Raw genomic sequence first — 23,177 nt, forward strand, 5'->3', positions numbered from 1 at the left:
ATGGTAAATAATACATAATACATATACAATTAACTATTTCTAATCTGTATGAGATATTACCTAAGACGTAAAGAATAAAAGTGTGGAATAAGTGTACAGGAATAAGAGCCATTGAGAACTGTCTGGAAGCTTGGCCTATAGCTCTGAACCCTAGGGCTCTTTGATCACTAAAAGCATCCACAGGGCCAGATTAGAAGCTCTCGCTCTTTCTATCTCTCATCTCTGCTATATCTAATGACCTCCTTGCGGTTCTGAGTGAGTGTTAAAGGCGGAGTGCACAATGTTTGAAAGCCAATGTTGACATTTGAAATCCCCTAAACATACACACCCCTACCTCAATAGAATCTGGACCTTCTTTTGTTAGACCCGCCCCACACATACGCAACCCTGGCAAGGATGTTGGTTAGTAGACACCCCCCTTATTGCTGATTGGCTACAAGTGTGTTTTGTAGGCCCGACTCCCTTTTCCAAAGCGTTTTTCAAACATTGTGCACTCCGCCATTAAAGTTGTGTTTGTCTTCAAGGGGGGCTGTGTAGACCCATCTGTGGATTGAGTGCATGGTGATATGAAACCATTGACGCGTAGTGCAAATTAGCGGTAAAAACTGGTCGCGCATTTTGTTTTTTTTATTGGTGACCGTGTCGCCGCACCCCACAAGATGTCGCCCATGCATAAATCAACTACTGGACACTTATGGGCTCACAATCTACTCGTCTTTCAGCATGAAATAACAACTAAAAGAATTCCAAATTTGCAGATGCGTGAGTAGGCAACTTGTAAAAATATCTGTGCTGCCTCAAAAACTGGTCACATTAATTGATCGCACTCTGGAGCCGTTGGTGCCCCAGGACACTCGCCCTATCTGGTCTATGGATAATCTGGCCCTAAGCACCCCTCTAGGCTTAGGAATGCAAATGGTCCTTTATTAGCTAACAGAGGTCATGACAGAAGAATAAATTCCTGTGTTTCCTGTTTTTCTCAGACTTACAATTTACTTGTAAGGACCACCCACAGGCCCAACAACGGATTCCAGTGACATGGGTATAGGGATCAAGTATTCTGTCCTTCCTTAGCACCTCAATAAGAATTACTCAATAAATTAAAACTTTTTTTGTAATACCGCGGAGTAATATCGTACCTCACAGCACAACTAATACAAGTCAATGGAGTTGGTAAAAACTACGATAAAACCTGTTGGATGCGTATTTTGCAGCGATTTTTGTGTGAGCATACCAGTGAACACCCCTGACCACTCGGTGAGTTTCACGTCTTTGAAAACGAAAGTTTAATGCATTTTAGGAAGGATTGTTCCAGTGCACCATTAAACCCATTGTAAAGGTGGGAGGTGAAACACAAACCATCCAAAATTCTCGGGGCAGCCGTCGAAATTTCAGTCAAAACCGTTCTATTTCATCATAAACATTCTGAAAACAGGGCCTTAAGTGTAAAATACCGAACTTGTCCTTTAATAGAATTATGTTTGTTTGTTGTTACCATGATTGAGAACTGTGTGTTCAGTGTAGAGGACGGCACAGTGGGTTAGCACAAATCATTGTTGCCTCACAGCAAAAAGGTTTTGATTCAAGAAAGGGCTAAGTTAAACAAAGACTTTGTTTGGGAGACTTTTTTTGTGCACACTCCCACAGTACAGGTTAGCTGAATTTGGATATACTAAATTACTCTTTACCCAACTCAGTCACTAGTTGAGTAAACACAGAAATTTGATTATTGCATAATCAGTTTAAGTTGGTTCACATTTGTTTAAGTAGTTGACATTACTCAGTAAATTTAGTTAGGTGAACTACAACATTCAAGAGTTGAGTAAACTCAAAAAAGCTGTGCAGCAAGTTGCCTTGAAAATTTAAGTTAAGTCAACTTTTTACAGTGTAGGTTCACTCGACGCACCGAACACATATTTTGAATTACGAACCACACACATGACGGGCTACATGTTTTGACAAACTTCGCATTGAGCTCCTTTAAAAAAAGAAGTCACCGGCCGCCACTGAATTAGTTACATTTATTTATAGGATAAGACAGAATTCTAGAGGAGCTACGGTAGTATTTCATTCAGCTGGGTGTAGATGCATTCTCCTTCTAACTTAAAATCAAGTTGAAGTATTGTCAGACACATGCACACATACATCACTCTTTCTCGAGATAAGGTGCCCTTTTTTCTGGGGTGCTTTTTTAAATAAATTGAAATATATATTCCAGTTTGCGGACAGCTTCCCGGTGAAATTTGAAATATCATGTCAGGATATTTTTGAGTTTTGATGCCCCGACTTTACAGCTAATTAGTCAAAAGATAAATATAGTTAACTTGTGTCTTGCTAAGTTGCGTGATTTGTAAGCATTAGCTCATGTACTAAGTTAGCTAAAGTTTACCTTAAGGCAATATCATTACCATACAGGCTAATGTACTGTACCTAATGGTCCATATATAATGGAGACGCTACAGGTGAATACTGGGTAACACTTTATTTTACGACCCGCAAAGTACCGCGTAATTAAACCGAATTTACAGCGTACCTATTTGTAACAACAGGGTACCTCTACAGTACGTACTTGTAGTTATAAGGGAACAATATTTTAAGTTTGGGGTAATAAGGGGGTAAGAATATATGGAAAATTATTCTCTAAGTATTTCATAACTACAGGGTACCTATTGTAATATTACGTGGTATGTATGACTTACGTCTGGGTAATATGGTCTATGTGTAATGTGTTTTTTTTTTTCATATTTGCTACTTACCTGATGAAGTGTTTTGTATAGCATACAGTTGATGTCTACAAGCCACGTCGGCAAATAAAATATAACACACAATAAAAATAATAGCAACTTGTACCTCTTTGATCTGTATATGTATACAGGATTTACCAGGTAACTCTTATATTTGCGGGCTGTAAATTGAAGTGGGGCTTATTCCCCGATTGTTCTGTGTATGTACCAGGTAACTCACATATTTGCGGGCTGTAAACTAAAGTGAGGCTTATTCCCCGATTGTTCTGTGTATGTACCAGGTAACTCACATATTTGCGGGCTGTAAACTAAAGTGAGGCTTATTCCCCGATTGTTCTGTGTATGTACCAGGTAACTCACATATTTGCGGGCTGTAAACTAAAGTGAGGCTTATTCCCCGATTGTTCTGTGTATGTACCAGGTAACTCACATATTTGCGGGCTGTAAACTAAAGTGAGGCTTATTCCCCGATTGTTCTGTGTATGTACCAGGTAACTCACATATTTGCGGGCTGTAAACTAAAGTGGTGCTTTGTTCACCTCTTGTTATAAATGTTATAGGGTAAATACCATAAACATACAGAATATTGTTATTTTTATTTTAAAACAACTTATTTCAAAACATCTTTAAAACACTATAATTAAGCCAACACTTAATGTTTTTTATCACATAACTTTTATTTAAAATTAAAAGTCATGACAATTTTTCATTGTTTTTGCGGCTTGGCTTCCTCTGTTGGTGTTCTTGTCCACTCGGATGATGAGTTGATGTCGTCTCACAAATTCTGTTCTAGATTACGTATAAAAAACATAAATGAAAGCCTTCAGTAAATGTTTCTTCACTGTGCCTTGACAGAAACAGAGTTTTCTGAGCCAGTTACGTTAATAACTTTAGGCTAAATTATATGCTAGCTAACTTGCTACCGTTAGCTAGCAACTTTCTTGAAAAACATTGTTTGAAATGCGTGAGTCATGTATTAACAAAACCAGTCACCTTATCCAGCATGCGGATCCTGCTGACATCACTCGCAGCCGTACTCCACAGTGTAGAACGTTTTTAAAACCTCTTAAAGAAATTTCACCTCAGGATCGCGTTCCAGCAAACCTCCTGCAGACGGCCGCGCGTTCTACACCTGCGCAGTAGCCTACGCATGTAGTCGTCTTTTGCTTTAGCGGGAGCTGATATCTGCTGTTGTTTCATTCTGGTTTGCCATTGCATAAATTATATTTGGCTAAAATACTTGTGTTTACAGTAAATAAATTGCAAAGCACCACTTCAAATATGTCCGCAAATGTAGGAGTTTTCTGGTAAATAGGGAATAAGTTGCTATTTTTATTGTACTTACCTTAAAAAAAGATAACCACATTAAATCAGCTGGACTTTTGTTATTGAAAGCAAGTAATATAGGCTACTAATATAAAAGTGATATGCTGTTATATTTATTTGCCGATGTGGCTCGTAGACATTGACTGTATACAACATTCAGTAGTCAATATGAAAAATTCACAATAAAATATAAATAAAACATAATTTCCCCATAGACTTGACTAAGTCATACATACCACGTAATATTACAATAGGTACCCTGTTGTTATAAAATACTTAGAGTATAAATAATTTATAATTCTTCATATTCTTACCCCCTTATTACCCCAAACTTAAAATATTATCACCTTATACCTACAGGTTACCTACCCTGTTGTTACAAATAGGTACGCTGTAAATTCGGTTTAATTACGCGGTACTTTGCGGGTCGTAAAATAAAGTGTTACCGAATACTGTCTAATCACGTCATCACAATCACCACATTGATATGCAATATATGCAATTACTTAAAGCATGAACACATTTGACAAGGCACTGCAAGTGAAAAGGATTAACAAATTAACTAAAGAACTTTCCCAGTTAATGACTTGTATCAATGTCAAGTATGCAGATTAGCATTTTTTGATAACTTTAGAAGAAATCTACAGATGGGGGGTAGTGGGTATATATTATATTCATGATTTAATATTACCCCAGTTAAAAATCAACAGTTAGGCCTACAGACTAAGCTAGATTGGGAATTGTTTAGAGGAGCAGTCTTAATATGGACTATGCTTTTACTATCATTAAAAAAAATCTACTACATCACTAGTGTTAACTGATTGTTTAGTAAGAAAGTGTTGAATATGAAACAATTGCAAGAGTGTAAGGGAATATAAATACATTGATATAAAGTCCGAATTGTGTTAATATATTTAACGCTATTTAAGAATGTTTTTAAAAAATGACAAGAGGTGCCCTTTTTCCCACTTGAGCCCCGCCTTTCAAAATGTCTGTGCACGTCCCTGGATATTCTCTATACACTCTGAAAACTGAGGATTTAAGTTTAGATTGTGGAAATACTCAACAGAGTGCAGCAGGGATGAAGTATTTTTAGGCAAACACGGAAGTTAGCGGTAGGGCCGTTTCTAGGCGTAGGCAGACTAGGTATCCTCCCTTTTTTTCCTCTCCTATCTGCCTTGTAAAGCGACTTTGAGTTCGAGAAAAGCGCTATAAAAATGCAATTTATTATTATTATTATTATTATTATTATTATTAGGTGGTTGAATATGACGCCACCAGCTGCAGAGGCAGCCAAGGAAAATATCTGAATATCATGTGTTTAACACAGAATGGACAGTAAAATATTTCATCAGCATCAGACAGAAGGTGGTATGTGTGATTTGCCCAAAAGTATTGCAGTTTTTCAATACTAAAACCCAATTTCCTTTGATTTTAACACATATTTTTTACCATTATTTTTAATGACAATTGTAATATTTATTAAGACATGCACTTGTGATTATTTGACACCTCCATTAGATAACTACATACTTTAATAAACAATGAACTTAATGATCATACAGGCTATCAAACAGTACCACAAAACATAAATGTAGCCCAGACAACAATAGGGAAAACAAAGTGAACTTAAGTAATGGAACTGATAAGAATAATGGCTGCCAATGATTGCAGAAAAGACAAGGGAGCGTGGAGGATCATGGGAAATGGAGTCTGTGGGGAGATGAATGAGGAAAACAGGCAGGGTGACAGATTGGGATCGTGACACGTCTACACAGAGTCATAAATCTAGCTAAGACAGGAATTTAGTTTGGTCAGTTTGGTCAGTTTTAACCTTAAAGGGTAGCAGATAAAATTGCCAGAAGTTTTCTGATTAAGCCACACCTTTAAGAGAAGTGCAGCTTATTTTCTATATTTTAAAACTTTGATACACTTTACCTTAGACTTATAGAAATGACACCTTTTTTACCCAATAGCACTATGACCTTTAAAATGATACCACACACCCATATAAAATTGCAATCACAGAACAACATTTAATAAACATAAGATCATATATTTGTAGCAGAAACCGAATGAGCCTGAAGGCTGGGAGGAAGGCTTAGGGTGAAAGAATTTGTGATGAGAAGATAAAGGGGTTTTATAAAGGTATTATTGCTTTATGGGTATTTCCACAAGCAAACCCAATGAATGAACAGGATGAATATGTGGGCTTTTATTCTGCTGAGCTTGGCTTTTTGCTTTGCATCACCAGTGGTAAGTTTTAAAATTCACAATGTTATATAGAGAATATAATGTAATAGCAAAAGTAATGTGCATGTTTTGTAAATATATTATATCAATACTGATTTTTACATTTTTTTTAATCCTCAGCCTTCACTAAATGTAACTGGTAAGTTACATGTTTTATTTGTAAGTCGCTTTGGATAAAAGTGTCTGCTAAATAAATACATGTAAAGTACAACACAAAGTATAAGGTTAATTAAATGTATTGTAAGTTACTGTTATATAATTTTAGTCTGTAAAGATTATGTGTATTTATGTGTAATATGTCTCTTAGCATAATTGTTATATATTATTGTTGTCATATACTGCTATTCTATAAATATGTTGATGTAATGCTCTTGTAATATTTAACAAGGATTTCTCATTTTAAAATGATGTTTACTCACAGATACATTCACAAATTTCAAAGCAAACAATTCAAGACTTGTTGAAGAATAAAGCATCGATTAGTATCAGCAATCTTAAAAAGGATAAATTAACTATTTTACCAAATTTTACTGATCTGCATTTTCTTTTTTGTCATTTTACTTTCTGTCAGTCATTGATGAGGAATGGAAGGATATTCCTGAAATAAACAAAGGTAAATAAACTGTATTATTTTAAGAACTCATTTTAATTTTATAAATTTATATTTACAATTTCAATATGGTAATATAACCATATTGAAACCAATGTGCACAAATTGTTATGCTTTGTGTCGCACATCTCTTTCAATAAGGTCGCTAGGAGGCATTCCTAATTCTTGCTGTCCTAAGGGGTGTCCCAAATCACACACTTGTGAACTCTCCATTTTGTAATATTAATGGTGTGAGTAATGTGTTCACACTGAAAAGTCCAAAAAAAGGAATGCACTTCACACACTCATTGGTCGCAGTTTTGCTTATGTGACGGAAAAGAGGGCTATCACATACAGTGAAATGAACGCTCACCTTGCAGAAACAATTACATTACATTTTCACATCGCCTGAGGTTATGTTGGACTAAACAGATAACACTGACATTAAAAGAACAAATGTGTACAAATTGACTTATCTGATAATGAAATATCTTCCATTGTACTATGCAATTGGTGTCATTTGCTCTTGTCTGGGTGTCCGGGGTGGCACTGGACCCCCCTGACATCTGACTGGCCACCCTGGATGCCACCCCAAGTTTATTGCGCTACTTTCACTCCCTCAGTAATTCATTTCCCGTTAATCACTGTGTTTATTTCAATGTGCAGCAGCGCAACCACAACACATTGACATTATTAAATACAAATACTTTGAGAATATTAACGTATTGCAAATACTACATGATTTCAGCGTAGGCAGGAAGTGTGTATAGTAATTGTCTTTCTGTGTACTGAATAAAATCTATGATTGACCTTTCTTTTTCTGTTTGCACTGTTTTTACAACAAAACCCAACGCCGTGTTTCTATTCTTGAAGTGATGTTTATAGGCTGCTGTATGATTATTAGTTGGACTCATACCCATCGATAGTATGCGTGCACAGCTAGAGCTTAATGTTTGCATATGATTGTCTTAAACGGACAAATGTTCATATGTCAAACTGTCTTAGTAAACAATTGGTTACTGTATGACTTAAAGTAGTTCAGTCAAAAATGAAAATTACCCCATGATTAACTCACCCTCAAGCCATCCGAGATGCATATGTATATCATTTTTCAGATGATCACATTTTCAGTTTTTTTAGAAAATGTAGGTCTTCCATTTTATAAAATGTATGAATATGGGGTCCACCTCCTTTAAGGCCAAAGAATGTGCATCCATCCTTCACAAAAGTAATCCAAACGGCTCCAGGGGATAAACAAATGCCTTGTGAGGGTAATCCATGCAGTTTTGTCGTAGAAATACATATTTAAAACTTTCCAAAGAAAATAACTAGCTTCAAGTAATGCCCTTTGACTGACTAACTCCTGTAAATTTGTATTTATTTTATATATTTACTTTTAAATAAATTAATTTTTTGCCAAATAAAAAAACTATGTGTTGAGCTCTGCTACTTGAAGTAAATGTAAGGTTTATCACAGAGTTTATCACGAAAGTTACTGCAGTTAACATTATCAGTAAATCAGTGTGAGAAATCGAAAGGTTTAAAGTTCACCTTTACATTATGTTTACATCTACTAATGCATGCAGTTAGGAATATTTATCTAATGTGGGGTAATGTGAAGTAGGTTAAACAGCGATCATGAGATACATTTTTGCTTTTTTGATACATGGATACCAAGGCCGCCTTAATGCACGGGCTTACCTGGGCTGAAGCCCAGGGGCCTCCCAAGTTCAAGGGCCTCCCAAGTTTGCGTTCATGATGAGCTGAAAAGGTCATATTGTTTTGTAACTTGTCAGGTTTTCTGTCAATCACTCTAATTGAACGTTACATGGCTGCTGATTGGTCCGTTGTAACTTCACGTGAAATAAAATGTCAGACGTAACATATTTTTTGTTCCGCGTAATGTAATTAAGTGCGCGTTGTCATTCCTGCACGTTAGACTGAGTGCGAAACAGGAAATAATCCACCAACAAATGAAAGAGTAATTTCTGAAATTTCATAATAAGCACTAGTGAGGTGCAGGTCTCTCTCTCTTTCGTGCGCGCGCTCGCTCGTTCGCTCTCTCTGTGCTCGTGCAGCTGTCTGAGTCTCTGGCATGCAGAAGTCTCTCCAAAAGTGCACAAGAAACTGTGCCGCTAAATTAAGAAAGGAGTTCCCGCACATAATGCTGTTAGTTGTTATAAAGTTTAAGTTTACTCGCGTTTATATCAGTGACGCGTGCGCAGCTGGAGCGATGTTTGACGCGACGTTAGCTCACAGTACATACATCTGTTGGTTTAGAAAGACGAGAAAGAGACGCAACGGTAAAGGTGCAAGTCTAAGAAAGTAAAGAGCGACAACCCTCTCAAATGATCATCCCCTGATAGCACCATTATAATCTCATTATCTAAAGATCTTATATACAGGTATGTCCCCTGTCTGTCTTGTGCATATTCATACTTGGTCGTTTTACATGCTTATGTATGCATAAATACTAAATACAATGCATACTATATCTTCAATAGCCTACAAAATAAATAACTGATTAAAAACCAAGATTCTGTCTATAAAGACTTATCTTTCGTTCACATTAATGCATTTAACAAGATTCTGTCTATAAAGACTTATCTTTTGTTATCATTAATGCATTTAACAAGATTCTGTCTATAAAGACTTATCTTTTGTTATCATTAATGCATTTTTACTTTAAAACTAACTTTAACTTATTATATTTTTAAAACTGTGGTGAGCATTTAAGTATTAGTGGCAATTTTCTGCAAATTTGTATATTCCAAAAACTATATAAATATAAAGCTTATAAACATATATACTTTCACACATTTTGGTTTTATTATCACCACATGTTGCTGTGTGTGGTTGTTAAATAAAGTGTCTTGTGTTTATGCTCAAGTGGGCTCAGTGATATGTTAATAACAATATTATGGTGTTTTCTGGCTCAAAGAGGGAAAACTCACAGTTGTATGTCTCGAAAGAAACTAATGCATTTTGTGATGTAGATTACCTAGATATTACACTTTAAAAAAAAAAAAAATTTGACTATAAATCGAGGGGAAGGGGGGCCTACAAAACCTCTTAGCCCCGGGGCCTCACATTAGGTTAAGGCGGCCCTGATGGATACACATTGTTTTCTTTCAAAGACTATAAACCCCCTTAAGTAGCCTTGGCCACACCATTTTATCCTGGTTAAATAAAGGTTTAAATGGATGAAAACATTAAAAAAAATTGAATTCTGCAACTGTTAAATGTTTGATTTGGGACGATACTATTCTTTTAAAATTCATACATTAGACGGTTGACCGCATAGGTTAAGTGCGTAGTATGTCTTTTGGGACACAGCTCTTGTAACACTTATAAACAAATGAGTAACTGTCTACTGCAGTAACTGATAAAAAACTGGATGACGTGACCTCCACGTTTCACTCCCATTGTCGCTCTAAAGCACTCATCATTTGAATAAAGTTAAATGATTTTTAGCTTTGTCGCATCACTGGACACACCCCATCCGATCGCCAAGTGTTGCTCATGTTGTTGGAAATCGCCAGCTCTCCATTACCTCTCGTTCAGAATACCAGCGACATTTTTTAAAAGAGATCCTTCTCTGCTAGAGAAGCGTGTTGCTTGTAAAGTGAACAGGGCATTAGGGAGCTAGGCTGACACATGGCTTGTGTCACTGTGAAATATTTACAGACAGCAGATGTGTTTTCCTGGTCTGGTCGAATTATCATTTTGTGCTGAGAAATGTAAACATTATTTTGCTTCAAAAAAACATTTCATTGTGTTGCCCAGTTTAATATTGTGTTGCTGTTGCTCTATGCTCTTGACATACAGTGCTAAAACCGTTGTGTTGCTGTCAGATGCTTGTCTAATAAGATATTTTAATATACTTTAGTTTTTTTCTGGCTATATATCATTTTCATTTCTTGTATAAAATGAGCATATATTAAAACTCAATTGCTTTTTGTGGCTTTAGGTTTACATCTTAAAGAGGGAGACATCATGGTGGTAAGTTTTATTCTGATAGACTGCAAAAAAAAGATGTTTTCTTGCTAAGAATTGAATCTCTTTGCTTTAAAGGCAAAGGAAAGGAGTACAATTCTGGGAAATCAATACAGCTGGCAAATACCTGTCCCATATGTACTGAGTCCTATTCTGGGTAAGAAAATCTGGCTTATTTAAAAGTTTCTATATATATGTGTGTTCATGTCCTTACATGATGTGTTCTCATTGTGCTTATAGATATAAACTATAAAGGAGTTATACTGAGGGCCTTTGAACGGTTCAGACTGAAATCATGTATTGACTTTAAGCCTAGGACAACAGAAGATTTTTACATTTCTGTGGAGAACCTTGAAGGGTACAGTATAGTTTCATTGACTACAAATCTGACATATCTTAAACTACACTACACTGAACTTAAGATATGATTTTGCAGGTGTTGGTCATATGTGGGACGAACACCTTCCCCTGGGCAAACTGTTTCCATTGGGGATGGCTGTGGATTTATAGGAATTGTTGAGCATGAGTTTCTCCATGCACTGGGATTTTACCATGAGCAATCAAGATATGACAGAGATGACTATGTGACAATAAAATTTGAAAACGTCATTGCAGGTTGCACTATAATGTTTTAACCATGATTTTGTATAAAGTATATATATATAAAGAAGTATTTCTTATTAACTGCATCTTAATAATTGCACTAGTTTTTAATTTCAGGGCATGAGGACAATTTTGATAAATACGATAAGAATGTGACAACCCCCGAAGTTACCCCATACGACTACATGTCTGTGATGCATTATGATAAAAATGCCTTCAGCAATGGCAATGGATCCACAATCATTACAAAGCTTCCTGAGTTCCAAAATCTGATTGGTCAGCGTATAGACATGAGTGAATATGATGCTATTCAGCTAAATAATCTCTACAAATGTAGTAAGTAGCCTTTTTGGGCTTTACCTAGCTTCCTCTTCTATACATTGCTTTAGTAATACGTGCACTTATAATATTGAGTCATAGCCGCAGCAAATTTAACTGCTCATGCTATCATGTATTTTGTTGTGCTATCTGTCGTTTTTCTGTGTTTTTCACTGCTTCTATTTATGTAAAGCTGCTTTGAAACAATTGACTTTTGTGAAAAGCGCTATATGAATAAAATTGAATTGAATTGAATTGAATTAAGTATATTAGTTTTATATATGGCTGTTGTTGCTGTGCAGATTTTATACACAAGAAATTTTTGAATGTTTTTAGTGTCTGATGAATACAACTGGAATGTGATTACCACAAAGCAGACACTGTAACATTGTAAAAAAAAAAAAACTTATATGGAGTGAGGAATTTGCAAGATTTTTCCCAGTGTTACTTTGTTTTGCACATATTTTTGTGTTATAGATTCGTCCACCTCTTTCCTTGATCACTGTAGTTTTGATGACGACTCTCTGTGTCATATGAATGTTTATTCTTCTACTGAGCCCGGATGGCAGAGCGTGAGTTCAGTGAAAGGCGTCAATGTGACTGATCACACCTATTTGGGCAAAGAGGCAAATGGTGAGATTTTCAGTTAGTGAATGCTGTTAGAAAGTTTCTGTTTTATATCAACAAGACATGTTCAAAGATTAAACAGTTTAAAAGATAACTTGGACATGGACTACAGAATAAAAGTAAACCAATAAACTGTCTCTTGTTTAGAAGTTTTTATAAAAAGACCTAGGCCTTTGTAAAAAAGGAAATAAATTAAAAGATTACTTTTAAAAAATTTGGCATGTTGTAATTAAAAAATCCAAAAGTTTTTTGCCCCATATGTCAACTGAACTTATATTCTTATAACATGCAGGGACCTCTTTCTTCATGCACTTCAGTCTGGTGGGCAGAAATGAGGCCGACTCAGCTAGACTGGAGAGCAGAGCAATGACACCGACAAGAGATTGTAAAGTTCAATGCGTCCAGTTTTATTACTTTCACAGTGCCAATGTGAACGACCAGCTGAACATCTGGATCAGGGAATACCAGGATGCAGCAGACAGCACAGGAACTTTGAAACTTATGGATCAGATCACAGGTCTTACAAACTACTAATAAATATACTTATGCACATAGAAACCATGCTATATTGTGAAAATAGTCATATACAATCATAATAGCAGTGGCAGATTGTGACTGCTCATCCGAGGGGCGCTAATTCAAAATTTGTGTTCGGAGTGTCATGTGTGTTGCTTGCGTTTTCAAAAAAGGTGTTTGTTGCATCATATGAACCATGTGCATCACATGTTTTTGCTGCACACGCGTCAAAACCGTTTATGATAAAAGAGACGCTCACGTTCACAAAATACACGCAAGACACTCACTTAACAGTAAACTCTGATTATGCATGAGATTATGCGAGTATCTGGCAAACGCGAGCGTCTCTTTTATCATAAACCCTTTAGAAGCGTCTACAGCAGGCACTTATTTTGACAAGACTCGTGATGCACACAGGATCTCTCGCCATGCAGAATACATATTTTGAAAAAAGGAACAACACAACTGACGGGCTACATACATGTTGTGGCGAACTTCGCATCGAGCGCCCTCGAAAAAAGAAGTCACCGGCTGTCACTGTAATATAGCATTGTCTATACTGCTTTTTGTAACTGTTACCCCATAAAAATAAGGACAACATTTTTTATTACTGTTTATTGGTTATTTTAAGTTATTCTTCTTAATGTAACGTAATGATTTTAACTTTTTTTTTTAAATGAGGTTAATGTATTCTAGTAAGATATGTTTCACTGTTATATTTTTTGCAGGAACCCCTGATTATTACTGGCGGCTGCACCACGTGACCCTAAATGCGTTAAAAAACTTTCAAGTCGTATTTGAAGCTCGTAAAGGAGCTGGAATCTCCAGTGGAGGCTTTTCATTGGATGATATCAATATTTCACAGACGGAGTGCCCTCAAATATGGCAGATAAGGAATATTCAGAAGCTATTGAACACCCGCTTCACTTCCGCCAGTAGTCCACTGTATTACTCGAGTGAAGGTTATCGCTATCAGGTTTTCTTGGACAACTTCTCATATTACATTTATTTGCGTTTTCGTCTGGTATCCGGTGAGTTTGATAAGCAGCTGCAGTGGCCTTGTGCATGGAGACAAGTGACCTTTCAGATTCTTGACCAGAATCCAAACATACAGAAGCGCATGTCCATTGAGCAGAGCTTCACCACTGACCTATCTTTGACTTCGGGTGAGATTTTAAACACAGCCTGAATCTTTTTCTGTAATATTATTTACAGCTTTTCACCACTCTGGGCCAGTCTAGGCCATAAAGTTACATCTCTTTTTACTGTGATCCTTGTATAATTTGAGCCAGCTTTAGCAGGTTTGATTTACTCAGATATGAATTGATTATTTATCATTTAAAGTGCTGAACAACTGTTTGATTCAAGTGGAATGGTTTAGACCAGTGGTATCCAACCTTTTTAAGCCCAAGATCCCTGACCTCGGCGTTGATGAAAGGCTAAATCTACCCATCAAAGAGCCCAAACTAAACATCCAGTCTGAGGTGTTGCTCATTTTATTTGAGTTACATGCTTCGGTCCACTTTTCACCGCACTGTCACATATTTCAGAACAAGCGATGACGTCACCAACTCCTGTGCTGTTAGAGAGATGCGCTGCTAGACAGTTTTTACTCACTTTTAAGCTGTAAGCCAGAGCAGTTGGACGTTGTGAAAGACTTTGAGCAGAAAAATGGCAGAGCATTTTGGAGAGTTTTAAGGGTAAGATGCTTTATTGCATTCCTTCACCATATGCAGTAAATAAAGTAACTTTTTATTGGTAACTTGAATGTAAAGCATTGTAATGAACTCTTTCTATTCCTGTTTGTAAAAGACAAAATTATTATTATGTAGTAGGCTAGTTATGATAAGAGTTTTAAAACAAGATATGTAGTAACTTGGGACGGCACTGTTAAAGGGATAGTTCACCCAAAAATGAAAATTCGTTCATCATTTCCTCACTCACATGTTGTTACAAACCCGCATAAATTTCTTTGTTCTAATGAACACAAAGGAAGATATTTTGAGAAATGTTTGTAACCAAACCGTTTGTGGACGGCTCTCCTGATTTTGCCAAGTGGTTGATGTCCTCAGGCCAACATTATGTTGACCCTGGGACAACATTTCAATCAACCAATCAGATTTCAGAAATAAGATAATAGTTTGTTTTAAGTTTAAGTTTACAACCAGGATTAACTGTTTCTAGACCAGTGTTTTTTACTTATCATGTCCCTCTGATTTTAGGGTTTGATTATGGTTAGCTTCAAACTTTTTTCAAAATATCTTCCTATGTGTTCATCGAAATTTATGTGGTTTGTAACAACATGAGTGAGTAAATGATGACAGAATTTTCATTTTTGGGTGAACTATCCCTTTAAGCTATTTTGTGTGTAGGTAGGTGGGTGTGTCTGCGGTGTGTAGGGAACTGTTCATATTTTGCATCTAACCGCATGGAAAACACTTTCTTCTTTTCTAAATCACTGAGGCACTTGCACTCTGGTAGTGTCCATGAGCCGCACTTATGTTAAGTAATGTATCTCTACACTTGTCAAATCAACACATATTTTTATGTTACTTTAACTTAAAAAATTAAGTTAAACAAGTCCAACTTGAATTTATAAGTTATGTCAACTTTTTTAAACCAAAAGTTAAAATAGTAGGTACTAGGTTGAATTGACTTGCAAAACCAAGTTGTATTAACTTTGTGCTGCATTTTTACAGTGTATACATTGTTTCTTCTATTTCTGTAAAAATAATTGTGGTTTGACAGCTCTGGATTTTCTTGTACAGTTATAGCTGTTCCTCCATCTTGAGTTGATATGGAATGATACAATGTTTACATGATATAGTGTTGATATTTTAAGGGCTGATTGGTTGGTTCTTGTCACATATATTATTGAAATATTAATAATGCGCAAAATACATCAAATGTGAATGTTTTTTATCTAATATCGAATTAAAAAGTGATCACTTTGGTAGGCCGTAAGAACCAATAAAGTGGCTGGCTGGCATGTCTCCGGGCCATTGGGAACAGTCCATGTGCTCCCGATGGTCTGAGCACAAAATGAATTTTTTTATTTTATGCGGGATCGACATATCAAAGATTGACCAGTCGATTGCAATCCACAGGTTGGTGACCACTGGTTTAGACCAATGGTGAGTTAGTTAGTGGACCTTTAGTTATATAAATGACATTGTATCTAGCTGTAACCTTTTAAAAATCCTTGTTTTATTTTAAAGACACATGTTTTGTTATACAGATAACAGGTATGTGTGGGACAATCCTCAAAATAATGGAACTTTAACCATCATTGGCAACGAGACTGTATATGTGAGTCCTAAAGTATCCAGATATTTCAACAAAAGTGACTTCAGTAAAAGAGATTTCATCAAGGGTGGGGATATGATAGTTCTTATGAGTATGCAAGGTAGGTTTTGTGATGGAGCTTCAGATAACTGGTTTAAATAAAAAATAAAAAACCTTAATGTATTTAAAGCAAACTGGGCTAAATGATGTCTTTGTCTTAGATATCTCAGGGCTGCTTCAGAATAATTCTGTACCCTGCCCAAATGGGAATGTGAATAACATCCTTGCTACTCCTAATGAAAGTGCCCGTCAAGGACCATGGATTTTCAGGTAAACATCCATCCAACCATTTTTTTTTTATAAATATTAGTGTATAAACAAACGTTTAGACATTTTTGTGGAAAAATTAGCATTTTGCACCTGATTATGTACACTGAAAGAAAATGAATCGTTCAATTTACTAAAATTATTGAAGGCAAGTGGTCACAATATATTTATTTAAGCTACATTTAAACAAAAAAATAAATAATACATTCTTTAAATATATTGATTGCGACCACTTACCATAAAAAGTTGAAATTGAGTAAATTTAATGAATCACTTTAAACCAGATTTGACTCCATTGAGATATTTGACTAAATGGCTCCATAAAGAACCTTTAATGTACAAATTTAAATTCTAAAAAGGTATGAAGGATATGGTTCTAAGAACCTTTAGCCGCTTTCAGAGCACTTAGTTCTAGAACTACATCCAGAACCATTTTACCGGTTGAATTCGCAGGGCAGTCAGGACTTTAAAGTGATGTACCCTGCGATTTACTGTTCATACTGATGGCTGATCTAAAAATCAGCTCAAATGGCAGCAGCATTTGACTAAATGAATCTAGGGCATCACTATGAAGAACCTTTCAAAAACCTTTTAAGGGTGTAGCAGTACTATTAGAACAGTGAAATAATGCTTATTACATTCGCAACGCATATAATTTGTTTCTAAATATATAAGGGTTTCTTCTGTTTTACAGAGAAGTCAATGTTTTATATTTATCTTTCTGTTTATCTGTTCTCTTGTAGTTCCAGTGTCAGGACTTTTCCATCCTCTCTGATCCTCTTACTGGTTTTGTGTCTTTTTCTGCTGACGTAATGAGAAATAACTGCTGTCACATATGACTTCACACACATTCTGATTCAAAGCAGTTTATCTTTGTTCATATTTGTATATATGTTAGACTACTGTTAAATGATTATTTTAGTTGATAATTAATATAATATGATGTATGTTTATATGTGACTCTGGACCACAAAACCAGTCATAAGGGTCTTTTTTTATTGATTTATACATCATCTTTCCATTGATGTATGATTTGTTTGCACAATATGTTACCAAGATAAAACTATTTGAAAATCTGAGAATGCAAAAATCTAAATATGGAGAAATTTGCCTGCATCCACTCACAAAAATAAAGTTTTGATTTATTTAAATGTATTAAATATTTAATGGAACGTGAACCTTATAAATATCCTAATGATTTTTGACATAAAAGAAAATCAATCAACATGACCCATCTATTTTTCGTTTTAGGTACAAAAGTACCTGGTTTTGTGGTCCTTTTTCATGTCGGTGAATTAATGCCAGTGTGTAATTAATATCCTATTGTAAACCTAAAAAATCATGACAAATTATATTATTGTTGGAGACTTCCAAGGATGTGGGGTTAGGTTTAACAAGGGTTTTCATATTTCACGGTTTTGTCATAAGAATAATGTGAAAGTAATTATGTTTATTATTATTGATCAACAGGTTATGACACGGGCAGTCCTATTCTAAACCTAAAAAATCATGACAAATGATATATCGTCGTTGGAGAGGTCTAAGACTCAATAATACATATTTGACCAGTGTTTAATTATGTAGGACGAGTATTAAAGTGAACAGCAAAAAATGCATTTCAGGGCCCCTCTTCAAATGCCAAAGTGTAGAAGGGTTTGCTACATGTGATGTGATGTTAATCTTACTTGATGTTTATCAATATATTGCTATGTAGAGGTCTTTATGATTCACAAATTAATTATCTAGTTATGTATATGCTATTGTAAAATGTTTGAATGTTACTGTAAGAGAACCAAGATCAAGTTATGCAAAGAGTAAAGCAAATTCCACCTTTGTAACAACCTACTGTGTGAATTTATAAAATAACCTATTGGTTTCCTATTGCTCACAAGGTGCCAGATCTGGTCTGCAAATCACCTGCAAGACTTTAGCGACATTTAGTGGCATTTAGTGGTACTGCTACTTGTCTTTAGATGTACATTATAATCTATTTAAAAAAAAATATTTTTTAAAAATACCCATTGAGAACAAATTGTCAAAAAGAGCATCTAGATAGACAGATTATATTTCAAGCCCTAAAAAGACACAAAAATGTATTCCATTTTTAACATACAATACAAAACACACATTTTTAACCAAACACTGAGGTTCCAAATAGAACAAAAATATTTTATGAAGATATTTAACATTCAATTACATTAAAAAAATTCAGTCTTTACATTACAAATGATTAGTGAAGTAACACTAGCTACTGGCCTTCCTGTTAAGTTGATGGATTTATGGCTATACAATGTTCACTGCAGTGTCTCTGAGGATTATTTCAAGCCTGTATGTGGAACCTCAGACCGAATGTGGGTTTCCCCAGCTGGGTATTGCTGGAGTGGGAATCTGCCTTCTCAACTTCAGCAGCTTCTCGCTGCGTTGGCTTTCAGTTTGTATGACATCCTGCTCTTCTAGTGATTTGCGGATGAGGGCTTTAAGCACTGATAGTCCAAGACCCGTTGTGGCAGAGACTGGAACAATGTTCGTGAAATCAACTAAGGTTTTTGGTCTCACGTCATCAGGAAGGGAGTCTTGTGATTCTAAGAAAGCACAGTGTAATTCAAAACAGCTATCAATCAAGGCAACCTTCGTGCATGCAATCATCAAGAACTCCTTAAAAGGTCAATTTGACAAATTACATTTTACAAGAATGTATCATTGAATACCTCTCAGGGGTGAAAAGTGAAGTATTTTGTGTGACCAAAATAATGACTACTAGACTTGACTTGATAATGACATAAGTCATTATGCCTACCTTGCTGGTTCTTCAGCTGTGATTCCAGTTCTCTGAGCCTGCCATGAGCCTCAGGGAGGTCCATCTTATTTATGACCAAGATGGCTGGTTTGGATAATAGTTCCTCTTTATACAACTCTAGCTCCTGAATAAAAAGAAAATGAAAGGCTTTATACAGCAAATCTGCATGCAGGCATTATATTGAAAATACATGCACTGATTACATGTTGAGTTCAAAACTATGAGACCACAGGTGAATAAAAACTTTTTGTCATAAAAAATCAATTTCTAGCATAAACCGTATTACCATGCCTAAATTAAATTTTAAACCTCAGATTTGTATTGCGAACTCAGAACTTGAAACCCTAGTGTATACAGATTAAGGATAAAGCAAAGTAGGTTTTACCTTGGTTAAAAGTAACACCGTTTCAAAGGCAGACCTAACTGGAGTATTATTAGCTAGCTGAAACCCACAGATATCCACCTGAAACAAGACACAATTGGGTAAAATTACCACAGACCACTGACACCTAATGTCCATGTTCATCAGATAACAGAATGACCACAGTCTTACCACAAAAATGAGCTGCTTGGTTCTCTCCACATGTTTGAGAAACTTGTGTCCCATGCCTTTGTTCACATGAGCACCTTCAATGAGTCCTGGTAAATCTGCCACAGAAACCTCAAGAGAAAAAGACTTCTACACTCACTCACATGAAGACACATTTTCAGAGGAAATATTTGTGTACATTACAATTTGTGACACTGTCTATGAAATCCAGGCTGAAGTCTCAATCTAATTTTGAGATTAGGTGCATCAAAGTTTGATTTCAATCTGTGACATGACCTTACTTACTGAAATAACCAACATTTTCACCTGAACACAGAAATGCAAAACGTAAATGTTTTTGGTTCTACAGGGAACCTGTGTGTGCATCCGTGCATGTTTTATTGTAAAGTGGATAAGAAATTGAGTAGTCTCGTATTTGGGTCAGTCAATAGACAAAAATAAATGTACCCAAATGTTACATCCATCTTTTTAATACATTGGAATAATGCAATAATAATAATTGTAGTATTTCAACTATTTTTATATTTTTTAATCACACCCTCATTGGGGCCAAGACTCACTAATATTAAAAAGCTAGAATCGCCCCTGGTAAATTAACTGACTCTTTTCAGAGCCCCACCCACGGGCGGGTGTCAATCTTCCTCCTACACCCACTGCCCTCTTTTTAGAAAATATACCTGAAGAGGTTGACATCTTACCTGCCTGTGATCATCATACATGATTTTTCCAATTTCAGGTCTTAAGGTTGTAACTGTGAGTGAAAATAAAAAGACGTACTGTAACCATGAAACCTTTTAATTGCATTACTGTTAAAAAATGCATTGTTTTAAGAGTACCAAAGAGTACAATTCAGATTTGTTTAATAAACATCACTCTTCAAATAAATGTCACCCTGGACCACATAATCAGTTTAAGTAGTATTGTAATATTTCTAGCAATAGCCGAAAATACATTCTATGGGTCAAAATTATTCTTTTCTTTTATGCAAAAAATCATGAGGACATTAAGTATCATGTTCCATAAAAATATTTTGTAAATTTCCTGCCGTAAATATATCAAAACTTTAATTTTTGTGAGTGGATGCAGTGCTAAGGACTTTATTTTGATAACTGTAAAGGGGATGTTGCACCCTCAGGTTCCAAATTAGATAAATGTATCTCAACCACATACTCCTATCCTAACAAACCATACATAAACGGAAAGATAATTTTTTCAGCTTTTAGATGAGGTACAACTCTCATTTTCATCAAATGTACCCTTTTGAATGGTTTTGTGGTCCATGGTCACAAATGTGAGTTAGTGTAACTGGTTTGTAATTGAGGGTCAGTACTCACATGGATAGCTGGCAATCTTTGGTTTGGCATGAGATAAGGCAGTCAGTAAGGATGATTTACCCGCATTAGGAAATCTGACAAAATAAGAGAAATTTTGTTTTTGTCAAACAAAATTTTAATAAATCTGTAATGACATGATCACATCTTGACATTGTTGTTCAATTGATTGTTGTCAAGCTTCTCTTACCCTACAAGTCCATAATCTGCAATGAGTTTGAGGTCCAGTCGAATCGGCCTGGTCTGACCTTTACTGGGTAAAAACCCAGATTGAAGAGAGCCACCATGACCACCTCTAGCCACCAAAAGTCTGTCTCCTTCACTATTCAGCTCTCCTAGAGATAAAATAAATAAAAACTGACGTTATTGTAAGCAGTGCTAGAGGCTGGGGGATGTCCAGAACCCCCATAAGAAATTATTGAAGATAATGCTGACAAATGAAAGATAACTGCTTTACAGCCTTTAAACACAACTATTTGGAAGTAAAATAGCATAAGTATTACATAAATTAGCCAGTTGTGGTTAAGGATAGTTAAGTGTTGTGTGAGAGCAATGTGATTGGATAAACTACACAGTCATGTCAATGGGATTACCAAGAATCTTCCCATTATCAGTTGTGACACAGATCCCGGCTGGTGCAAAGATCTGAGTGTCTTCTCCTTTAGCCCCTTTCAGAGCATGAATGCTGACAAAAAAAAACACAGATTTTATGTACAAAACAATATAGGCAAATAGAGAAAGCATACCATACAGGAAGCTACTGTATATTTTTCATAACTTGAATGACAGTCATTACCATAACATCCAGATCTGTTAATTATCTAATTTGGGGTTTCCAAAACACAAGTTTGGACTGGAGCATAACAAGGGTAAGAAATGATGACAGTTTTAGATAAACTCAGCATACTTAAACCAACCTGCTGTTAAAACCAACACCTGCAGTAAATCGTTTGCTGGGGTGCTTGTCCTTGATTTGCTTCAGGGTGACTCCTTCTTTGGCCATCACCCACACATCTCCTCCGTTTCCACCTTGCCCCCCTAATCGGGGCAATCCCATTCCCCCGCTTCCACCCCTAACATACAGTCGAATGTTATCCACAAAGTTGCCATACTGAAATTAAGATGGCAGAGATGAACAGATTTACTTTAGGGAAGAAATAACAGTCACAGAGACCTCTCTGTCAGTAAAAGCAAATTGGTGTTAGCGTTGAATAGGGTTCACCTAAAAATCTGTAGGTTACTTACAAACGATACACACGTATGATTTCAAATGTATAATTTAACTCTACAACATATATAACGTTACGCAGTGAAACATACAGCACCGAGTTTGAAACAACTTGAGTTGAGGTATGAAAATGTCATGGTGAATGTCATTCTGCAAACTGGCCACCGTTACTAACCTTCCGAAAACAAACTCTGCTTGTCCAGACCATGCCGAAATAACTGCTCAGCTCTGTAGTGCTCTGTGTTAGCACGTTAAATCAATATGTTAGTAACACAAACTTGCCGATTCTGCATCGCTAAGTGAAGGGCTAGACACGTGTGTGTTTCCGGAAACATGGCAATCCGTGCTGTGATTGGGTTAAACGGGCTGTCAATTACACCGGTCTCCGCCTCCCAGCGTCAGTACGAGAACATGTGGTTATTTTTTTCTCTTAACATTTTCCACTCCAGTGTTTTTACATCGGAGTATCTGACTTCTGATGTCAGAAGATACGATTATCCCTGCCACACAAAACAAAACCTTCAACAAATAACCTGTTTGTAGTTTTGAGAACGGGTCTTCAGTCATTTAACCTATATATTAATATCCGACTAAAACATTTAAGGATTATTCTTATTAATATATTTTTTATTAAACTAAAAACAAAACTGTGGTAACATACAACGTAAAAAAGATACGGTAGATACC

At 35.9% G+C, this 23,177-nt stretch overlaps 1 protein-coding gene and 1 pseudogene across 1 annotated transcript; one reads left to right on the forward strand and one right to left on the reverse strand.

The window, feature by feature from the left end:
• The first annotated feature begins 5,724 nt into the window (after positions 1–5,724).
• On the forward strand, positions 5,725–18,640 carry LOC135743149 (meprin A subunit beta-like; annotated as a pseudogene).
• A 155-nt stretch (positions 18,641–18,795) lies between these two features.
• gtpbp10 (GTP-binding protein 10 (putative)) lies at positions 18,796–22,820 on the reverse strand. The gene is made up of 10 exons (XM_065261008.2): positions 22,666–22,820; positions 22,180–22,373; positions 21,856–21,947; positions 21,453–21,597; positions 21,266–21,339; positions 20,630–20,682; positions 19,935–20,042; positions 19,767–19,844; positions 19,382–19,505; positions 18,796–19,166 (listed from the first exon to the last, which is right to left on the reverse strand). Exons 1-10 carry the CDS (start codon positions 22,696–22,698, stop codon positions 18,925–18,927), a joined length of 1,143 nt encoding a protein of 380 aa, XP_065117080.1. The 5' UTR covers positions 22,699–22,820; the 3' UTR covers positions 18,796–18,924.
• Between the last annotated feature and the right edge of the window lie 357 nt (positions 22,821–23,177).

This window comes from Paramisgurnus dabryanus, chromosome 13 (assembly GCF_030506205.2).
Source record: "Paramisgurnus dabryanus chromosome 13, PD_genome_1.1, whole genome shotgun sequence".
Classification (NCBI taxonomy): Eukaryota; Metazoa; Chordata; class Actinopteri; order Cypriniformes; family Cobitidae; genus Paramisgurnus; species Paramisgurnus dabryanus.